Consider the following 21,085-nt stretch of genomic DNA (forward strand, 5'->3'; position numbering starts at 1 on the left):
GGGGGAGACGACTGAGTATTTGACAAGCCATCTTTTCAAGCAGTTGTTCGTCTGTCCCTATATGCTTTAATGTTGACAAGCTAATGCAGAGCAAGCCAAAGGCTCACAAGCATGGTAAGGGATACCACTATGAAGACAAAGGGAGAAGATCTGTGAAACTGATGGTAACATACAGAGAAAGAGAGAGATTTTTATGAGGAAATACTGTTAGGTGATATTTTGTTCCTTAAATCTTCTTTACAAAATTAGGGGGGAAATGTTTTTGGAGTATGGCTGTTGTCTTTCCCCCTCTTTTTTCCTTTCTGTCACTCTCATATTTCTTTTCATCTCTCTGTCTTCTGCTCCTCTTCCAGAACTGTTACCCTTTGCTTGTGCCATTAGGGTTTTTGTCCACTAAATTGAGGTGTCAGAAAATCCAGATGTAGAAGGTTATTCTTACCAGAAGCTCTCTGAGTCTGGGAGATAGCCATGGCTTTTTTACTTGGAAACATTGTCTCAAGGAAGTATTCCATTCCCTTTACATTCCTGCATGCCGTTAGAGTGCAGAAAAATGACCAAGAATAAAATATCTCTTTGGATTTTTTATCTTTACAATAAAAGAGAACAAGGAGTTGTTTTACTTTTGCTACATGTGAAATAAGTGTTCTCTGAGTAGCCTCTGCATATTCCTGCTCCTGGGTTGTGCCAGTGAGTGCAGCTCTGATGATGGGACCTTAGCTAGCAGAACCTGTTGGAGTGCTCACAGTTCCCCACCTGGGCCACCCCTCACTGTTCCTGAATATTCTATGGGCAAGACTATGAAAGGGGACTTGGGCCTCCCGCTGCTCAGTTCCTTCCAGCCATCGTCAGTAATGGACTTGGAACCTCTCTGGACCTTCAGTCCAAATTGTGTTTAAATAGAAGTGCTTTATGAAATTTTTAGCTTAGGTTTTAGATGGTTACAATTGCACATGGTTAGCGTTTACACTTTCAGATGGGTGGTTTTTACCACTTTTAAGTTCACTTTGGCATCCTTTTGAAGATTCCTGTGTGGCAGATTCCCCCCCTTCCAAGGCACCTTTTGGTTCTCTGATCAAACTGTCATCACTAATACTGTCCTTGCAGGGCCATTGCTTTCACCTCTAGCTTCCACACTAGATCCAAGACTAGAACCACTCCTGCAAGTGGAATTGGAGGTTCTTCCCGTGTCCTCAAGTCATCCACAATTTAAACAAGAGCAGGGGCGTGCCTAGAAATAAAAATATGATGGCTTTTGGAGGGGCACGTTCTGTGCCCCCACCACGGCCCTGGGCTTGAGGAGCTCGCTGTCCCCCGCAGTCCCAGGGCCGGAGAAGTTTGCTCTCCCCCCAGGGCCAGAGAAGCAGTCAGCTCCCTCTGGGGCCAGAAGAGCTCACTCGCACCACCGTGGCCCCAAGCCTAGAGGAGTTCTGTGCCCCTGCCAATTATTGGGGGGCGTGCCTCTGCTTGCCCCTCTTATGCACACCCTTGAACAAGAGACATTCAGAATCCCAACCATTTCTACTTTGTGGCCAGGATTATGAACCAGATCCAGTGGCTGAGTATTGGTCCAAGTGGCATATGCATCCATAGCCAACATGTAAGTAACGGGACGGGGGGGTGGGGGGGAATAAACATGGGGAAATAGTTTTACTTTGTGTAATGATCCATCCACTCCCAGTCTTTATTCAAGCCCAAGTTAATTGTATCCAGTTTGCAAATTAATTCCAATTCAGCAGTCTCTCCTTGGAGTCTGTTTTTGAAGTTTTTTTGTTGAAGAATTGCCACTTTTAGGTCTGTAATCGAGTGACCAGAGAGACTGAGGTGTTCTCCGACTGGTTTTTGAATGTTATAATTCTTGACGTCTGATTTGTGTCCATTCTTTTATGTAGAGACTGTCCGGTTTGGCCAATGTACATGGCAGAGGGGCATTGCTGGCACATGATGGCATATATCACATTGGTAGATGTGCAGGTGAATGAGCCTCTGATAGTGTGGCTGATGTGATTAGGTCCTATGATGGTGTCCCCTGAATAGATACGTGGACAGAGTTGGCAACGGGCTTTGTTGCAAGGATAGGTTCCTGGGTTAGTGTTTTTGTTGTGTGGTGTGTGGTTGCTGGTGAGTATTTGCTTCAGGTTGGGGGGCTGTCTGTAAGCAAGGACTGGCCAAGTGCCAGCAGTGCCCCTCTGCCATGTACATTGGCCAAACCAGACAGTCTCTACATAAAAGAATGGACACAAATCAGACGTCAAGAATTATAACATTCAAAAACCAGTCGGAGAACACTTCAGTCTCTCTGGTCACAGACCTAAAAGTGGCAATTCTTCAACAAAAAAACTTCAAAAACAGACTCCAATGAGAGACTGCTGAATTGGAATTAATTTGCAAACTGGACACCATTAAATTAGGCTTGAATAAAGACTGGGGGCAGATGGGTCATTACACAAAGTAAAACTATTTCCCCATGCTTATTTCCCCCCCTACTGTTACTCACACCTTCTTGTCAACTGTTGGAAATGGGCCATCCTGATTATCACTACAAACAGTTTTTTTCCTGCTGCTGATAATAGCTCACCTTAATTGATCCCTCTCATTATAGTGTGTATGGCAACACCCATTTTTTCATGTTCTCTGTGTTGTGACAAAGCTCTGTCCTTGTCTCCGTGGGTCCCATGTTTACTGGCGCAGTTTGCTAGCCTCAGAGGCTCACTGTGACCCTTCACGTAACCCTTCTCTCTCTAGAGACAAGGTCACAGTCTACTGAGCCATTTTCATCATATGCCAGTGAGGGAGGTGAGGAGAAGTTATCCTCCCTTGCACAGTCTCCGTTGTCTCCCAGTCTCAATGATTAATCGGGGGGAGGAGGGGCAAAGGGCAGAGCCCGGGCCCGGGCCCGCCCTCTACTCTGGGCTCCACCCCAGGGACCCTAATAGTATCAGCTATGGTAGCTGAACTTTTAGAAACATGACACATACAATTCCCTGGGCTACTTCCCCACAGCAGCCCCCACTTCCTCAAGCTTCACTTCACCCTTACCTCAGGCCTCCTTCCTTGTGCCTGATATGGTGTGTACTACTCAGCCTTTCCAACAGCACAACTTCCTCCCACAGCTCCTGACATCCACCCCCACCTGACTAACTGGGAGGCTTTTAACTAGTTTCAGCCAGTCCCTGATTGGCTTCAGGTGTCCCAATCAACCTAGCATTCTCCCTGCCTTCTGGAAAGTTCTTAATTTGCTCCAGGTGTCTTAATTGACCTGGAGCAGCTTCATTTAACTTATCCTGGTACCAGGGATTTGTTTAGCCTGTCGCTAATATATCTATCTCCCACTACTTTTCTATAGCCATCTGGCCTTGCCCCATCACAGTGTGTGTGTGTGTGTGTATATGTGTATATATATATAATATATATCTTCCTACTGTATTTTCCACTGCATGCATCCGATAAAGTGGGTTTTAGCCCACGAAAGCTTATGCTCAAATAAATTTGTTAGTCTCTATGGTGCCACATGTACTCCTCGTTCTTTTTTCAATGAGAAGGTTTGCCTGTGTGACAGAGTGCTCACTTAGGTAATTGTGTAACAGGGAAGATCGCAGGCTTAATTGGGATCAATTAGCCTGTCGTGGTGGGGATTGTTGACACTTGTGGGCAATGATCAGGCTAATGAGTTAATTTGCTCAACCAGGGGAAGATACATAATTGGCGGGAACGGGAAGTAAAGAGGGGAGCTCAGAGAGTGAGCTAGGTGTGGCAGAGATAGTTGGGTGGAAGGCTCCTCCTGCTAGGTTCTGCAGTGCCTGGACTCTGAGATTAAAGGTACACATGGCAGAAAGGAACAGACTGTGAGTATGTGGTGAATAAGAGACCATACAAACAGGCCAGGCAGTGTGGCACGCTGGGTAGCAAAGGGAGCACCTTGTGACAGCTTGTCTTTAATTGTCAGGACTGCCACCAGAAACCAAAGCAAAAGCTGAGGATCTCCCTTTTGAAGGAGAGGGTCTTTTCCGTATCAGGACCAAAGACTACTAGAAAGAATGACAGAGATTAGATATACTGCCAGGTCTCTGGGCATTTCTTAGCAACCAAGAAGAAAACCAGGGATGTCCCTCTCCAGCTATCAAAGGCAACAATACCCTTCCTCCTCTTCTTGTACGCCTGATTTAGAGGAGACAATATTATCTGAAGTATCCAAGGACATCCACAGCACTCTTCTCAACAAAGAAGTAATTTTAAATCAAGACCAGGAGGCAAACAACCTTCTGTAATGTCTTCAGGACCAAGCCTCAGGTCCCATATTTGACAGTTTAAATTAGAATGATCCACAGTGGGTATCCGATACAGTTTGAGATTCTTCCCAATCCCCCACTCCCCTCCTTGTTCCCCTCCTTCCCTCTCACAAGAGCCTGTTGAGATCAGAGGTTCTGGCTCTTCTCAAAATATTAGTGGTGGAGGAGGTCCAAATGGAATTCAGAAGGAAAGGGTTCTATTCAAGATACTTTTTGATTCCCAAAAAAGATGGTGGCTTCTGACCAGTCATGGATCTAAGGAAACTAAATACCTTCATCAAGAAATTCCATCACAAATACTTCAGTTTTACAGTAGGAAACAACCATGACCAATACAAAGTCCTTGCCTTTGGCCTGTCTACCACGCCCAGGATATTCAAATTGCCTGTCAGTGGTAACAGCTTACTTGCGAAGGAAAGGGATACATGTTTATCTTTACTTGGATAATTGCCTAATAAAAAAACATAATCAGAAAAACATCTTTGCAAAGCCATTTTCTCATACTTGTATCCTTTTTGAAAATCTGAGGTTCCTGATAAACCAAAAGAAATCTGTTCTGGAATGGATAAAATCAATACCCATCATCAGCTAAACAGACCTCTTCTTTCTTGAGAAAGATTTCAAAAAATCCAAGCTGCTATACACAGTCTACAGACTCAATCATCTCAGCAAGTAATATTCTACCTCTGATTAATGGGTCTTCTAATTACAACAACCTAAGTCACTCCATATGCTCATCTAAAGATGAGAACCCTTCAACACTGACTGTTCACCAACTACAGACAGAGTATAAACAGCATGTATCAGAAACTAATCATTCTGACAAAGGTGCTGCTATCATTACAGTGGTGAACTCAACCACAAAATGTGATCCAGGGTGTACAGTACACCACTCCAGCTCCATCAGTGACTGTCACTGTGGATACATCCATTGTAGGATGGGAGATCATTGCCACACCTTCAGTGCAAGAAGTCATTGACTCCCAAGACAAGATTCCACAAAAAACCTTCTAGAATTCATTGGGTGTTAAAGGTTTTTCTACCTCCTGTTCAACACAAGATGTTCAAGAGGTCACAGACAGTACCACAGCAGTTCATTATATAAACAAGCAGGGAGGAGCCCACTCTCCCTGGCTCTGCAGGGAAGTGATATTACGCGAATGGTGCATTACTCATAGCGTATTTCTGATAGCACTATATATGAAGGAAAGAACAATGACCTAGTAGATCAACCCAGCAGGGTCAACGTGGATACGCAAGAGTGGTCCCTGAAGACATCAGTAGCACAGGGACTCTCTGCACAGTGGGAACACCCAGCCATAGACCTATTAGCAACCAAATAAATATGAGGTGTCAGATGTTTGGTCTGAGGGAGGGGATCGACAATCGTTTGATCTCAGATGCATTTCTCCTACTATGGAATCAAGGGTTCTTGGGTACTCTCCTCCCCTGCCCACCCCCTCTATGCTGAAGGTCATACACAAGATAAAGCTGAGCAATATTATTCTATTCACCAATATTGTTCTAATTACCCTGGTTTGTGCCAGGCAACAAGGTTCCCAATCCTGTTCCACCTGTTGACAGGGATCTTCAAGACCCTTCTGGTCTATCCAGATTTATTGACCCACCCGAGCGGTTGAGGCTGTCACCCAGACCCAAACTGTCTCCAGCTGATTGCGTGGGCGATAGGTTTCTAACTAACTTCAAGCTTTCATGTTCAGCCGATGTACAAACTATTTTAATTAATTCTGGGAAAGAATTGACTAGAAAATGGAGTGTGTTAAAATGTGTTCTCTATGTGGTCAGTTCAAAATAGCATACCTCCTTCATCAGACCCAGTCCAAATCACACTTACTTTAAAAATTCCTGTTCTGTCTGTATCCTCGATTAAATGCTGTTGATCAGACATATTGGTTTTCACACTCTGGTTAACAATAAGTCAGTATTCACACATGAGTCAGTAAAGGGATTTACCTATCAATCCTCCGTGAAGGGTCTCCCTCCACTGTGGGATCTTAACTTGGTTTTCACACAATTAATGAAGCAACCTATGAACCTCTGAGAGAATGTTCTTTATTTCATCTTTCAATCTTTCATCTTTTTTGCCCCAAACCTCTTGCCCAAAGGGCTGAAGCCATGCTGCACACTACTAGAATGATTTAGAAGTAAACAGAGTTTTGGCTTACTCTTTAGATAGGACAAAGAACTTTAGATGTTCTCCTATTTTCCTGTGCAGAAAATAAAAAGGGGTAACCTGTTTCTTGACCTTGTTGTCTAGATGGATTAGACTCTTCATGCAGGAGACATATTTTTTTGGCTTCAATACCTCTTCCTCAGGGAACTAAGTCTCACACTTTACTAGGCTAAGGTGGCATTGTCTGCATATCTCAGACTTATGCCAATTATAGAGATCTGAAGAGCTGCTACTTGGAGGTTCATCCATCCTTTTCACAGAGCAGCATGCCTTGGATCATTCTAGCCTCTAGGTCAGATGTTCAGTTTGGCAGTGCAGTCCCACAACTGCATTTTCATTAGAACTCCTCATCCCACCTTCCTTTGAAGGAGTACTGCTAGCCAGTCTAGCCCATGAGTGGGAATGTGCAGGAGCCACTTTGTGGTTACTTACTTGTAACAGAGGGTTTTCAAGACGGACTCTGCATGTTCACACTCCGCACCCATCTTCCCCTCTTCCTTGGAGTCCTAATTACAACACAGACCTGAGGAGGCAGTGGAAGGAGCTGAGGCAGTGCGAGCGCCACTTCCCCTTTTATAGCATCAGCCCTCAAACAGTCTGAAACAGTGAGGGTAGGGACAGGAGGGGGCATGTGGGCTCTCCAGTGGACGTGGCTAGCTAAGGTTCCATGATCAGAGCTGCACCAGCTGGCACATCCCGTGAGAGTGACTAGGCAGACTCCACCTCGTAGAAACTCAGTTACAAGGAAGTACTCTTCATTTACTGCAGTAAGCAAAGCTGTGCCTGGCTGTTGGTGCACATCCATGTCAGAGAGGCATTACCCTCAAAGGTTAGACCATTGAAACAGATCCCTCTTCCCTTAAGGACAGATGGACACTGACCTCAAATTACAGAAGGCAACGATGGACCAGTGACATGGGAATAATATACAGCTCTCTGATCCAGAGTGTGGCCACCTTTATGAGCTTAGCCTACAGTAATCGGCCATTAAACCCCTGGTTGTCATAGTGCCCATGAAATCCTGAGTTGACTCAGAACTCTCATAATCTGTTTGAATGTTCAAGTCACTGAGCACTATTAGTCTCAGTACCATACATCCAGTATCATTGCAGTGAGAATCCTCATCACCTCACACAAACAATTTACAGTGCAATAGGACAATCATTACACTGAAACCTATTCCAGCATCACTCTCATACCAAATGGAAACACTGCATCACAAACATTAGATCAGGAGTCATCCTGCGCTTTTGGTTAGATGTAAACACCATGGCCTCACTAACAAGACAGGCAAGCCACCTGCCAGCCAATCCCACTTCGGTTCATGTTGCGGCAGCTAGGGTCTGCTGCACCAGAGTCCTAAAGCATCCAGCTAAAGTTTCAGTTATACATGCAAAGTCGTCAGCCTCACTTTTATCGGTTCATGGATGGTCAGTGTTTTATGTATTAACCAGAGACTTTTCTTTCAACAACATGAGTAGGGTTAATAAATTTGCATCGGGAAAGAATAGTACAAAGAAAATTAAAATATAACAGTAGGTTCATCTGTTCCATTTGTGTTTGCGATCTAAGGAAGAAAAGAGCCTCTTTCTTTCAAATTCTCCTTTGTTACTTGTCTGATTCATTTTAGATTAATCTTTTATTTTGCTTTATTTCCAAAGGACATCCATTACCTTGCAGTAGATAAGGGTGAATTGGCACTAGCTGAAGTGGCAAAGAAAAAGGCTAACGACATTGATGCAGAATCAATAACTACTGGAGTTGGTAAGAATTAATGCTGTTTTTAAAAAGCCCTTTTTGTTTTAATCAATACTTGTTCTGCATCACCACGATGTTATACTTGTAGGGTGTTATTGGTTAATTTGAATTGTTTTCTTGGAAAAGAAGGTGGTGTCTTTATTTGAGGAGAAGGAGGTAAGCTTATGAAAACAGCATTGCTTTGCCTTTGGGTATATAAATGAGAATTGTGTCAATGTGTGGGCTGCAAAGCAAAAGAGAGTAAATCACCACAGTTTTCTAGAAAATAAGAAAAAGGGTTAATGAATTCCATGCACACTGTAATGAGATTAAGTGCGAAGGGTCCTGATCCTGAAATCCTTATTCACACAAGTCAACTTTATTTATTAAGGACCAGGTTGTGGAAACCTTACTCACCTGGCTGAGCATTTACTCACACAAGTAGTCCTGGTGAAGACAATGGGATTTACTTTGTGAAGCCTCTGGAAGTACTCAGTTGAGGTAAATGCTCTCCAGTCTGAGCAAGGGCTTCACCATCCGGCTCTAAAGTAGGTCTGTCGCAGTCAATGGGACTTGGTATTTGAGTAAGAAATATCTATGTGAGCAAAGATTGCGACACTGTGCCCATAGTTGGGTCAGTAACTTGGCAGGCTGGGCAAAACAACTTGCACTTCTCTTCCCCCCACAAAGTAGAAGTTTGATCATTTCTTGTGTTTTCACTTAATCTCTTTAAAGAGAAGCGTAAAGATACGGAGACTGTTCTGTTTCTTTAAATTTGTAGCAGGAATCAGAGGGCGGGGAAGTCAGGAGAAGATTCCAGGCAAGATCCCTATGTAAGAGAGAAAGAAAGAGCATAGTAGCCAGTGGTGGGCAACCTGTGGCCCGTCAGGGTAATCCGCTGGCAGGCCGCAAGACAGTTTGTTTACATTAACCGTCCGCAGGCACGGTCGTCCGCAGCGCCCAGTGGCCACAGTTCACTGAGGGAAAATTTGTGTGAACTTGGGTTAGGCAAGTTTTTTTAGGGCCAGATTGTCAAAAATAGAAGATTATAACTGTGAGTTTACATTTGTACATGTCTGATTATGAATGCAAATACCAATGTATATGTGCAAGTCAAGTATTTTTGTGCGCATGTTGCTAGTTCAGTGCCTAATGGGCTATGTGTGCTTGTCAAAATCTGACTTGTGTGGGCACATAGCATATTTGCGAGTAAGAGTTAGTCAGGCACACATGTATGTATGCAGTTGTACACACTTAATGCTACAAGTTTAGCCCTTAATCTCGCTGAGTCTGTTTCATTATGTGTAAAATAGAAATACTAATACTTAGAGATTTTATGAGGTTAAATTAATGCTTTTAAAGTGTATGAAAAATCTTGCATGGAAAGCCCTCTCTCTGTAACTGCTAATTATTATTATTTTAAAGTAAACTCCTTCATTGTAAATGATAAAGTCAATCCATCATCTTTAACCATGGTCTTTAAGATGTCATCATTTTCTGAATAATGGTGGTTTACATTTTTTAGTACATGCAATGCTCCCCTGATAAATTGTAGTGAAGCCTTATTATATTAACAGTGGAGCACTAAGGGTTTGATTCAGTTTCTACTGACATCAGTGGGAATCTTGCCATGAGTTCAGGAACTGGATAGGGCCCTAAGTACTTGAAAACAGAGCTAACGGTTTTGTTTTCTTCTGTTTCTAAACATACACTGAACTTTTGAATTATGCTGCTTTAATTTTAAATTTGTGACCCAAGGAAGAATCATTAGCAAAGAAGGTTTTCTGAGGCCCGGGCATTGTTTAACCACTCAAAACAAGCAAACTCAGTGACCACCCTATATGTAAATTACAGTGTCAATGCAACACTAACTCGGAGAAGTGAATCATGCAAAAGTCAGAAGCGTCAGAGTTACTCTTCAAACAATCTTAACTTTGTCTCTTGGAGTGTATGTATTACAACAGAATCTTTCATTACAGACCATGTATGCAGCAGTACAAAATACTACATGTCCATTTAAGGGTGCATAGAAAAATTAAGTTACCAGCTGCCCCAGTGTATTGTGATTCCCATTTTTGAGAGACAGTCTGAGTGTCCAGGCCCCTTTTATTGAAGCCAGGCTTTTATCCAGCTCCCTTATCTGTTTTCCCTTCCCACCTCTTACTTTTCCTCTTCACCATCTTGTGACCCCAGACCTTTCATCCATCCTGTTTCCCACTCCCTGTTTCTCTTCATGCCATTCTAGTGCCATCGGCCCGCATTCCTCTGTTCTGCTATTCTGTTTCAAGGGCATTTCATAGAATCATAGAATATCAGGGTTGGAAGGGACCTCAGGAGGTCATCTAGTCCAACCCCCTGCCCAAAGCTGGACCGATCCCCAATTAAATCATCCCAGCCAGGGCTTTGTCAAGCCTGACCTTAAAAACTTCTAAGGAAGGAGATTCCACCACCTCCCTAGGTAACACATTCCAGTGTTTCACCACCCTCCTAGTGAAAATTTTTTTCCTAATATCCAATCTAAATCTCCCCCACTGCAACCTGAGACCATTACTCCTTGTTCTGTCATCTGCTGCCACTGAGAACAGTCTAGAGCCATCCTCTTTGGAACCCCCTTTCAGGTAGTTGAAAGCAGCTATCAAATCCCCCCTCATTCTTCTCTTCCGTAGACTAAACATCCCCAGTTCCCTCAGCCTCTCCTCATAACTCATGTGTTCCAGTCCCCTAATCATTTTTGTTGCCCTCTGCTGGACTCTTTCCAATTTTTCCACATCCTTCTTGTAGTGTGGGGCCCAAAACTTTGAGGCTTCCTAGATCAAACCCTTCACTTGCACTGCAAATTTCAATGAGAAGGCAGCAGTCAAAGCAAACAGACAGTGTGATGTGCAAGTGGTGTATCATAGAGGCAGCTGGGCCCAAGTTCTACGCTAAGGTAGGGAAGGGGCTCTGTAAGGTGATGGTAAAATCAAGGAATGACTCATGAAGGCCAGAGGATGAGTTCCCTCCCTAAATAATATTTGTCCCCCAAACCATTTATCTCTCAGTGGCATATTATCCCTGTACCAATCCCTCCCATCCACATTCTGGTTGAGCATAGCTCAGTGTAACACGGCAAAAGTCAGACTTAATGTTGCAAAGGACGCAATTTTTCCTCAGTGTAATTTCTGGATTTTTAATTCATTTGAGCTCCTTATATGGTCAGAGTTTGCCATGCATATATCCAAGAAGCAACTGTCAAAGGATCCTATGGCCAATAAGAATGCCTGGATGATTCTGATGAAAACACTGTAGAACCACTGAAATTCCTTTGTGTTTCAGGAGGTAAAACACAGCTAGTTTCGCTCAGGGTTTTGCAGGGGGAAAGTGGAGTCAGCTGGGCTCTCTGCTGTTCCTTGCCCTTGATCTGGGCCTAAACAGACATTGTTAGATTAATTCGATAAAAGCTTTTTAAGAGAAAGCATTCTCAACGGATTTGATGTTTGAAATCCTATGAGAATACATCGTGTGGTATTATGAGATCAAAATAATGGCACTGTACACTTTCCCAGAGTAGAAATGCAAAGTCCTTCCCTTTTCTCCAACTCCAATTTGAACTGGAGACAGGTGGCCGTGGATTTTATGGCTGTCTTTAATCTAGTTTTGGACCAAAGTTAAATTCTGTTGAATTACTTCCACAGCACATCTTTAACACAAGCTTCTTGGCAAAGGCTCAGTGATTTCACTATAACCTTGTCCTGAAGCTTGTTCTGTTCTCCTCAGTTAGCTGTATTGATGTGAACAATATAGACATTTTTTTAAAATATCTAGTAAAGAGAAATCTAGGCTTACTAGTAGAGGATTTGTATTAGCTCTTGTACATACCCTACCAGAGCACAAATAACTAGATATTGTTTTCTCCACTGTAGAAGAGCACATCTGTTCAATTCAGTAGACTATAGATTGCTAATGTAAACCACAGCTACAAAGCTACAAAGAACTCACAAGGCACAATGTGTTAAGAAATGCCATGTTTAATAATGATCATGGAGGTAAAGAACTCAGCCATTCAAACATTACTGCACTATGAATACCCAATGAAGAGCATATGTAGTAAATGCAGAAAGTTTCCCAAGGCCAGCTTCCAACAAATTACATTAGAGCCCAGCAAGATGAATTTATTTTAACCTTCAAATCAATAGCTTTCACCCAAAAGGGATTCATGTTGTGACAAGAAAGACAGATAAATGCTGCATAGTTCAAAGGCAAACTGTGAAGCCCTATACCTTTACTTAGAAATTAAATTTAAAATATTAGTAGCTCTAATGTTTAGGCAATGTTTTTAACAGTGGTACCTTAATCAAACAACTGGAGATGTGATAATTCCACTGTTCTAAAAAGCCCTTTAGGGCTGACTTACTCAGTGGTCCATTAGTTGACAAGAAAAAAATTTGAGATTTTTCCCTTAAAAAAAAAAGAAATATTTTTAAATACCCAGCTACAATGATACAGATATTCTGCAATATTTCTTCTCATAGACTATATAGTAGGAGAAAGCTAGGAGGAGTAGCTACAAAGAACTCAGGCAGATCACCTCATTCTCAGAGAATTCCACTGGTTCCACTTGCATTTCAAAATCAAATTTAAAATCGCCTTCCTTGCTTTTGTAATTATCCAGGGACTTGCATTAGCTTATCTTTGTAAAGTGCTTTGAGATCTTCTGATGAAAAGAGCTATATAAGAACAAGGTGGTGTTATTGTTATTATATTATTACTGTTATTAGATTGTATTACATCATGGGAATTTCTTTTAAACAAATGGCCTTCACAACATATAAGATCTTTAAGCATAAAAAGGGGAAGCTACTGTCCAAAATTTATCCCTGTGAGTCACCAATATATTCTGATCCCGAACCAACTCTGTATGTTTGAGTAGTCAGGAGTTCCATTAAACCCGTCGGAGAATTCCTGCATTTTAGGTGCTCAAATGCACTCGTTCTCGTTGACTTTCCTTGAAATTCTCACAATGTCTAAGAACGCTGTCTTTTGGAGGTCACTGATCGTGGTGTCTTGCACTCCTAATGTGTTCTTGGGCTGCTCATTCATACCCTTAGGGATTGCTCCAAGTGCTCTAATAATCACTGGGATTGGCTTTGCTCTAGTTTGCCATCATCATTTCACTTTGTGTTAGAGTTCTTCATACTCTGTTATCTTCTCATCTTGTTTCTATTAATCATTATTATTATTATTATTATTATCTGATAGAGTTCATTTCTCTTCGGTTCCCTCACCACTCCTTTCATTCTTCCAGCAATAGCCTTTCTTCGGTTCCCTCACACACCCACTCCACTGCTGGCGAGACAGCCCCCGCCCATCTGGAACAGCTTTCTCATATCTACCTGCCTCATTGTCTTTCCATCACATTTAAAATTTTAGATGAAAACTTACCTTTTCTCCTGATTTCTCTCTTCCTCTGTTGTTATTTATTATTTCATGCTGCAAAATGTTTTGGGATATAGTATGTATAAAAGGTGTTATCCAAAATAAAGTTGTATTGTACAGTAAAAATAAAGCAATATCTAATTGTTCCAGATAAGAATATTCCAGCGCTGGCCTTCAAATGACAAGGGACATGATGCGCATAACTTTATGTTCAAGTGTTCTAAAAAGTTAGGGCCTCCAACTTAAATACTGGAGCTCCTGTTCATTTATTTAGATTCCCAGTTTAAGTCAATCAAATCCTCAGGAGCCAAATCATTTGCTTAAAGTATTCCAATAATATAACTCTTTCCCCCAGGAGGCAAAGAAATACCCATTTGAATCCAAAATGCTCCTTTTACACACAATTGGCAGTTAACCTATAGTGAGAAATGAGTTCCACCATGTGACCTTTCAGAATACTGGGCCAGGCATAATGAGTGCATTATTAAGCTTCCCCGCATCTCTTTAAGTCATTTAGTTATGCTTACGTTTTGCCGCATGTAGGATCTGATCCAAAACCCACTGAAGTCCGTAGAAAAATTCCCATTTACGTCAATGGACTTTGGATCCGGACCACATGCTGACCTGAGGTTCCACAAATACTCAGGAACAACAGGATGAGTTAAAGATGGATTAGGGCTTGGTCATGCAAGATGCTGAGGGCTCTCAATTGCCATTAGTTTCAGTGGGAACTCAGAGCACTCAGTTCCTTGCAGGTTTCAGCCCTACTACACCTTTAGTTCTGAATCCCTCCTTTTACATGTTAGACCCTCGTTGTTGTTGTTGTTACATATTTCACATCATTTTGTGAATTGACTGGCTGAACATTCTGCTTGATTTTATCATTTACTTTTTGTTACTTAACGTTTTCATTTCTTCTAAACATTACTGAAGAATAAATCTTCAATTCTTAATATTGTAGCAGTTCCGGTCACTAATTGCTTTACTTCTTGCATTGTCTTTGAGCAGCATCACATCAGGTACTTGTTTTACTTGAGTTATGCCAAACTATTTTTGGCTCCTCTTCACCTATCTTCACTTCATTGTGTCATGATGTCAGTTTTGATCTATACCTTCCTACTGCTAGGCAGCTTTGCCTAAAGACATAATCTTAAGCCCCTAATAATTATAAGTACATCAAAGGCTAGCTGCTTTGCTTAGCTGCAGAGGGTCTACACAAGGCTCTGTGTACCTGAACTTGAAAGAGATTTATAGTTTTCAGTCAGGTTTTTAGAATAATTATGGCATTCCTTAACTTTTTTTCTTGTTTATTGTGACTTAATGTCTGCTACAGAATGTGACTTGTTTTTTTAAAAGTACCAATACCCAAACTACCAAATGAAATGAAGAGGCCATTCAACTTTAGGTCTTGATTTTTAAATGAATTGATTCCCATTTTATTTGTAATACCCCCAGTACAGTATTTGCCAATTATGTCCTAAAAGATGCTAAGAGCTTTGAGGCTAGCCAGACCTGTCGCTTTTGTCTTCCTGAGATGATATTTCAGACAGAAAAAAATTCAGCAATGGGGAAGAGCTAGCCATCGTGTAACACCCATACACCATAACCTAGTAGGGTAGGTAGACTGGGACAAGGAGTCAAGGGGGGACAGAAACTGGGACGGAAGGATGAGGAGGGATAGAGGCTGGGAGCTGTAAAATGAGAGTGGTAGTTGTGGTGGGAGAGATTGGGACAAGGAGACTGGGACTGCACAGTCAACCTAAATTCTGACATTTCCTAGCTTTTGAGTGCTTGATTTTGCAACCTTAAAAGTGTTCTTATAACAGTTTTTATGGAAGTAATAAATATATAGTTTGTGGGTATTATATCAAGCCTGCATGAGGTATATAATTGCCATTTCTAGCTCAAGGTATGAATGTGTACAATCAGCAGACTGTATCTCCTGACCCATAGGCAACTCCTCAGAAGCCCCTCCATGACTCCTGTCATGGAGAGCCCATGGAGTGGCCTGTCTGGGGACTGGTGGAGAAGCCAGATTCAGAGCAAAAATAGTCCAGAATATTCCCCTTCTGCCCCTGCAGTTTCATTTGTGCTTTTATGTATATACAGCAGCCAGAATCTGGCTCATTGTCAACCATTTTGTAATCCTGCTGGATGAAATCTACTATGTACATGTAAAAGAGTATTAGTTGTCTATCATTTGTGAGATTCTCTTTCCATACTCTATCTACTTAGCATTAGATGTGTGTCTGCATGTTCGTAATGTATCATAAGTGTGTTTTGCTCATATACCCTAGCTCCTTCCTCAACCCTAAAGTTTCTCTGATTTTAGTATTTTCAGAGAGCATTCATACATATAGAAGGAATAGCTGGCAAACACATACTTGCATGGCAGTTGGTATGCACACCAAGGTTATAACCTTTCTTCTGTTTACTCTGTATAATGTAACGTGATGTGACAGGGTGTAACACATCACAGAGGTGATGTGTCAGCTGAGGAATTTGAAGAAGAGGTGTTTTTCTGGAACACGTAGCTATAAAATTTGTGAGGTTTTAAACAAACCATGTTTACAAAATTATAATATCGGAAAAGGTCTTTTTTAGTCTGTTTCACGCCAAATGAGTCAGATGAATATTCACTGCAAAGGTGGGTAAAAAAAGAAATATCAGACCTAGCCTAGGGCAGATTGGAAGGGAAGAAGAAGCTATAGATTCTCCTGTGTTCAGAAGTGTCAGCGTTTTTTAAATAGAGCCATTCAGTCAGTCTTCGTACATCTGTTTGCTGATGATACAGATCAAGTAGAGAACTTTTTTTTAAAACTCTTCCTCTGATGATGACTCCAAGCAAAGACCGTGGACTCTCAAGCTCTGTGCCCAGGGTCAACTTGAGGAACCCCATAGCAAAGTGGAGGTCTTGGCTGTTTTCCTTTTAGTGAACCTAGGTGAAAGCGTGGGTAAATACACTAACATTTCGCCTGTGGAGACTAAAATCAGACACATCAAAAGAGAAAGTAGTTTGATGGTCTTAACGTAGTACTTATTTGAAGCTTTGTTGGTATAACAAAACCAGCACATGCCATAGTCTTTCACTGTTGGAAGTCTCTGCTCGGGAGAGGGCTGGTGTTGCATAGCAGGGATGTTCCTGGTAAAAGCAGCTTGTGGAGCAGATTGACTAACACTGACAGTGTGCCTTGCACTTGCCAGCGTTATCAACCTGTTACTTTCCTGAGCATCAAACTTGGCCAAAATATGAAAGAGGAGAAATAGACCAAGCTGAGAGAAAAACGATTGCCCTGCAGCTTGGAAAACTGACCAACAGCACCCAAAGCCACAAACAAGGTCATTGAAGGTCATAGTTTCAACCCAAGGGACAATTCTTTCTTTAAACTAAAACCTTTCCCCTCCTATATATTTTTGTTTCCTTCAATGAAAGTGTCTTTTCCCTGAATGTTCTGTATCATCAGTTAGTCTCTGCCGAAGCGACTCTTTTGCAAATTTCAGGGTCATGTGACCATAGCCATAGCATTGCTCAAGCAATAGTAGCAATAGCCATCTTACAGCAGTGGAAGAGAGGTTTTTTTTCTCACCTAAATTTCTGCCTTTCACGTTCAAGCTGCATATTTTGTTCAGAACATTTGTTGGACAAGCCTCCTGACCCGGGGCTGGTTAGAAATATTTGTGCTTTATAATATTATTTCCACAACAGTCTTCATAGCTAACTCCAGGACTAGTTGTCTCTAATGAGGCTAGTTCTGAATCATGTTAGTTTTAAACTATTGACTTTAATCTTAAATGCAGCTCATGAGGCAACGTTGACCATGCTTGTGCCTTATGAAATTTCAGGATGTTGCAACATTATGATGAAAAGATGCAATGTCATCACATAGCGACAACCACAATATAATTTTGGAATGGGTGGCAAACCTAGACAATTTACTGCTTCTTCCTCTCTTTTTACTGCTGGGAAGTGAGGAGAAGACAGGTTAGGGTGAGAAAGCTGCTCCTTTCACTGTCTTTAAACACCTCCATCACTTTCACCACTCCTTCATATACAGACATTACAAACAGTTCTATATTTATATCATATCTATCATGAATAGATATGAAGTATCATGGAGATTTTCTTGGCATGAGTTTGGGATGATCACATTGGTTTGAATTCTCATGAGTAATTAGGTTAGGCCTGAATGCACAAAATGAGTGAGGTATTGTAACTGCATGGCAGGAGGAAGAGGAGGAGGACTTAGCTCATTGCTTTTAGCCCAGTTGGTAGGGTGTTCCCCTCCCTCTCTCGCTCACTCTCAAAGTGTCAGTTGGGCCAGAGAGAGAAAGAGGTGTGAGAGAGAGCACAAGCATGAGAATGACTCTCTAGCCTGGTGGTTAGAGCACTTACGAGGCAGACCCAGGATCCAGACCCCTGCTCTAGTGACTCTAATTATTTAGTGCATTGAAGGAGCCCCACATCAGAATAGCCCAGATCTCAGTGGTCTGCGCACTCACCAAAGAGATGCAGATTCATGTTCAAGTCCCTTCTTCCCCCCTCAGTTGGAGGGGAGACTGATCGGGGTTCTCCCACAGCCCAAATGAGTACCCTAACCATTGGGCTAAATGTTATGGGCAGTGGTAGCAGCCAGGGGTGCTGGAACAATTTGTATTGTGCGGTTGCTGACAGCCACTGAACCAAAGTGTAAACCCTGGATATGATGGCAACCAGGTCAAGCCAGGGGGTGCTGCAACACCCCCCAGCACCCCAGTTCCAGCACCTTTGGTGGCAGCTGTTGTTGTTGTAGTAGCTCTGTATGAACTTGCCGGAGGAGCTCAGCCCAGTAGACGGTGTCTGAGCAAATGCCTGTCTTCACCTGGTTTGTGAATCGCTCTGGAGCTTAGGTGTCTGGGCACCTAGTGGAAGGCAGCAGTGCACATGCCCCGAAGCTGAAACAGTGCGTGTTGCTATTCCCGCTGAGCTCTGTTCCCACTCAGCTTCCCGAGAACTCAGTTCGATGCCAGCCTTTGTCACTTGGGTATCTTTATTTGGCATAAAGCAGCGCTTCGCTGAGCTGATCAGACCCTTACACAGGGTGGGTGGACGTAGGGTACATCACGACGCCAAAGTTACACACGTACCACCACCTAGCCCAGACAGCCTTTCTTCACTTTTGAGGTCAGTATAACTAAAGTCAGACCAATATTGACATATAACCACTGTTATTCTCCGGCTCAGACCAATATTGACATATAACCACTGTTATTCTCCGGCTCTGTGTCCTGTCCCCCCTCAACATTTTTTTTATATATACTTCTTTTCCTCTCTACAGGATCTCTCAAAATTTTCTCACTTAATCATGTTTAATTACAATTTGTTTCTGTAGCTATTTCTGATCATAAGAGTATTTAAAAGAAATTAATTTTAAAACATTGACCAGAAAAAACATTGCTCAGTTTACGCAGGCCACAGTTTTGACAGTATGTACAACTCCAGCATCCCTTACTCATACCTTCGGCCTTCACATGCTTAGCGCCCCAGCGGTTCCAACTTTGTTAACCTCTCCTTAGAAGCCTGGGTTCGGTAATGAGACCTACCTGTGCTATCTGCTCTTTCATTATGAATTCAAAAGCAGTCAGTCTACAGCCTTTAAAAACTGCATGGGGCAGTTTATCATCTCAAATAGACTATGGCCCACTTCTGTATATAAATGGTACTTATGCTTTTTTAAGCTAATATATCGTGCATTTATCACTTCCCTTAGATTTGTTTGTATAGTGGAGACAGTTAATTATGTAGTTAGGCGGTAGCAGGATGACAGCAATATGAGTAAACTAAACGATAACCCGAGAGTGCTTCTTGCTTATGATGTAATAATTGTATCTCTTGTTAAGGCCAAGGCTAAGCAATTTAGAGGAATAAACTCTGAGTCCAGAGACCAGAGACCTTACAGTCTGTTGGCCTAGAAATTAATGAATTAACTGGGAGAAGTCTTCAAGCTATTATTATTATTATTATTTTATTATATAATTATTTGTACTATTTATTTGTACTATACAGAACTGTACTCTGTCTTCTCAACCGTGTAATTTACTGGATATATAACATCTCCCTCTCTGATTGATTGTTTTCTACCCTCAGTGCTCCCCATCCATAGGCGCATAATAAACATAGCCTCCTCTGGCTCCCCACCTTCTGACCCGATCTAGCCTCAGACCTCTCAACACCTTCATCCCTGCTGAATTTTCCTTGCCACTTGAAGAAGACTTAGTCCCCTGCCACACCTGTTTTTCCCACACTAACAGTGATTTCTTTTAAAATTAAGTTGTATTTGATATTTGGGACTATGTGTAGTGACAGGGTAGAAGAAAGTCATGGACTGAAGAAAGCATGATTGTTGTGGACATGTAGACTGTGAGTTTTGGGGACAGTAGAAAAGCAAAGCAGATTCTTTTGCATAATCAGTGTGCACTTATTTCACAATAGAATTGAGACAGGATAAAGAGGTAGATTTCAGAGTCAACTTAAAAATTATCAGAAAGCGTAGCCACCGTGAGAGCCCTTCCCCTGTGCTTGGCCAGTCATGTCCCTGACACAATCTACAGGGCTTTACACACTTTATGGTTATTGAGAAAACTCTGTGTAGTTATTATGCAAATTAGATCCCCTGAGACAATGTGAGCATAGGGAATTGCATAACTGTGAAATAAGTATCTATCCCTTCTCACTGATTGGTTGAGACAATTTCATTTTGGAGAGCATGAAGTAATCAATGTGGTTTCCAGTGGAGTTGTTTTTTCAGTCTGGTATCATTTATTTGTTGAAACTTCCTAGTGTAGAGTTCAGTTCTGCTCATTTGCTAATCTTGTTTCATCACTCATAATCCTTGCTATAATTCAATCATAAAATATATTTGCTACAAGATGCTTGTACAGGGGTTGGGGGATTTTTTCTGGCAAATATGCTAAGGTCTGTATTGTATATAAGTCCAGCAAGGACAGGGAGTGGGGACGGTGGGGGCTGCCTCTTCTCTGAGATGGGAGATTTGGTGTCTAGGTGTCTTACTTGAGACAATAGGAGACAGCATAGCCTTCTGGTTAAAGCAAGGGCGTGGGAGTCATGAGGTCTATGTTCTCTTCCAGACTCTGCTCCTAACTCATTGTTACATTGAGCTAATTGCTAAAGCTCAGTTTCTATTTCTGCCCTTTGGTTCCCCCAAATGATACCCTCCTGTTGTTAAGTGCTTCAGTATCCTTAGAGGGAAGGTTCTAAATAAGTGCAAGTATTATTTATTTTTGACAGGTTTCAGAGTAACAGCCGTGTTAGTCTGTATTCGCAAAAAGAAAAGGAGTACTTGTGGCACCTTAGAGACTAACCAATTTATTTGAGCATGAGCTTTCGTGAGCTACAGCTCACTTCATCAGATGCATACCGTGGAAACTGCAGCAGACTTTAAGTATGCATCTGATG

General features: G+C 42.0%; 1 protein-coding gene across 1 annotated transcript in view; it reads left to right on the forward strand.

Moving 5' to 3' along the window:
• Positions 1-21,085, forward strand: part of WDPCP (WD repeat containing planar cell polarity effector) — a 271,495-nt gene that overhangs the window by 194,926 nt on the left and 55,484 nt on the right. Inside the window, exon 14 of the mRNA XM_077812039.1 lies at positions 8,142-8,244. Within this exon, the coding sequence (XP_077668165.1) occupies positions 8,142-8,244 (103 nt within the window). The remainder of the gene's footprint in view (positions 1-8,141; positions 8,245-21,085) is intronic.

This window comes from Eretmochelys imbricata, chromosome 3, assembly GCF_965152235.1.
Source record: "Eretmochelys imbricata isolate rEreImb1 chromosome 3, rEreImb1.hap1, whole genome shotgun sequence".
Classification (NCBI taxonomy): Eukaryota; Metazoa; Chordata; order Testudines; family Cheloniidae; genus Eretmochelys; species Eretmochelys imbricata.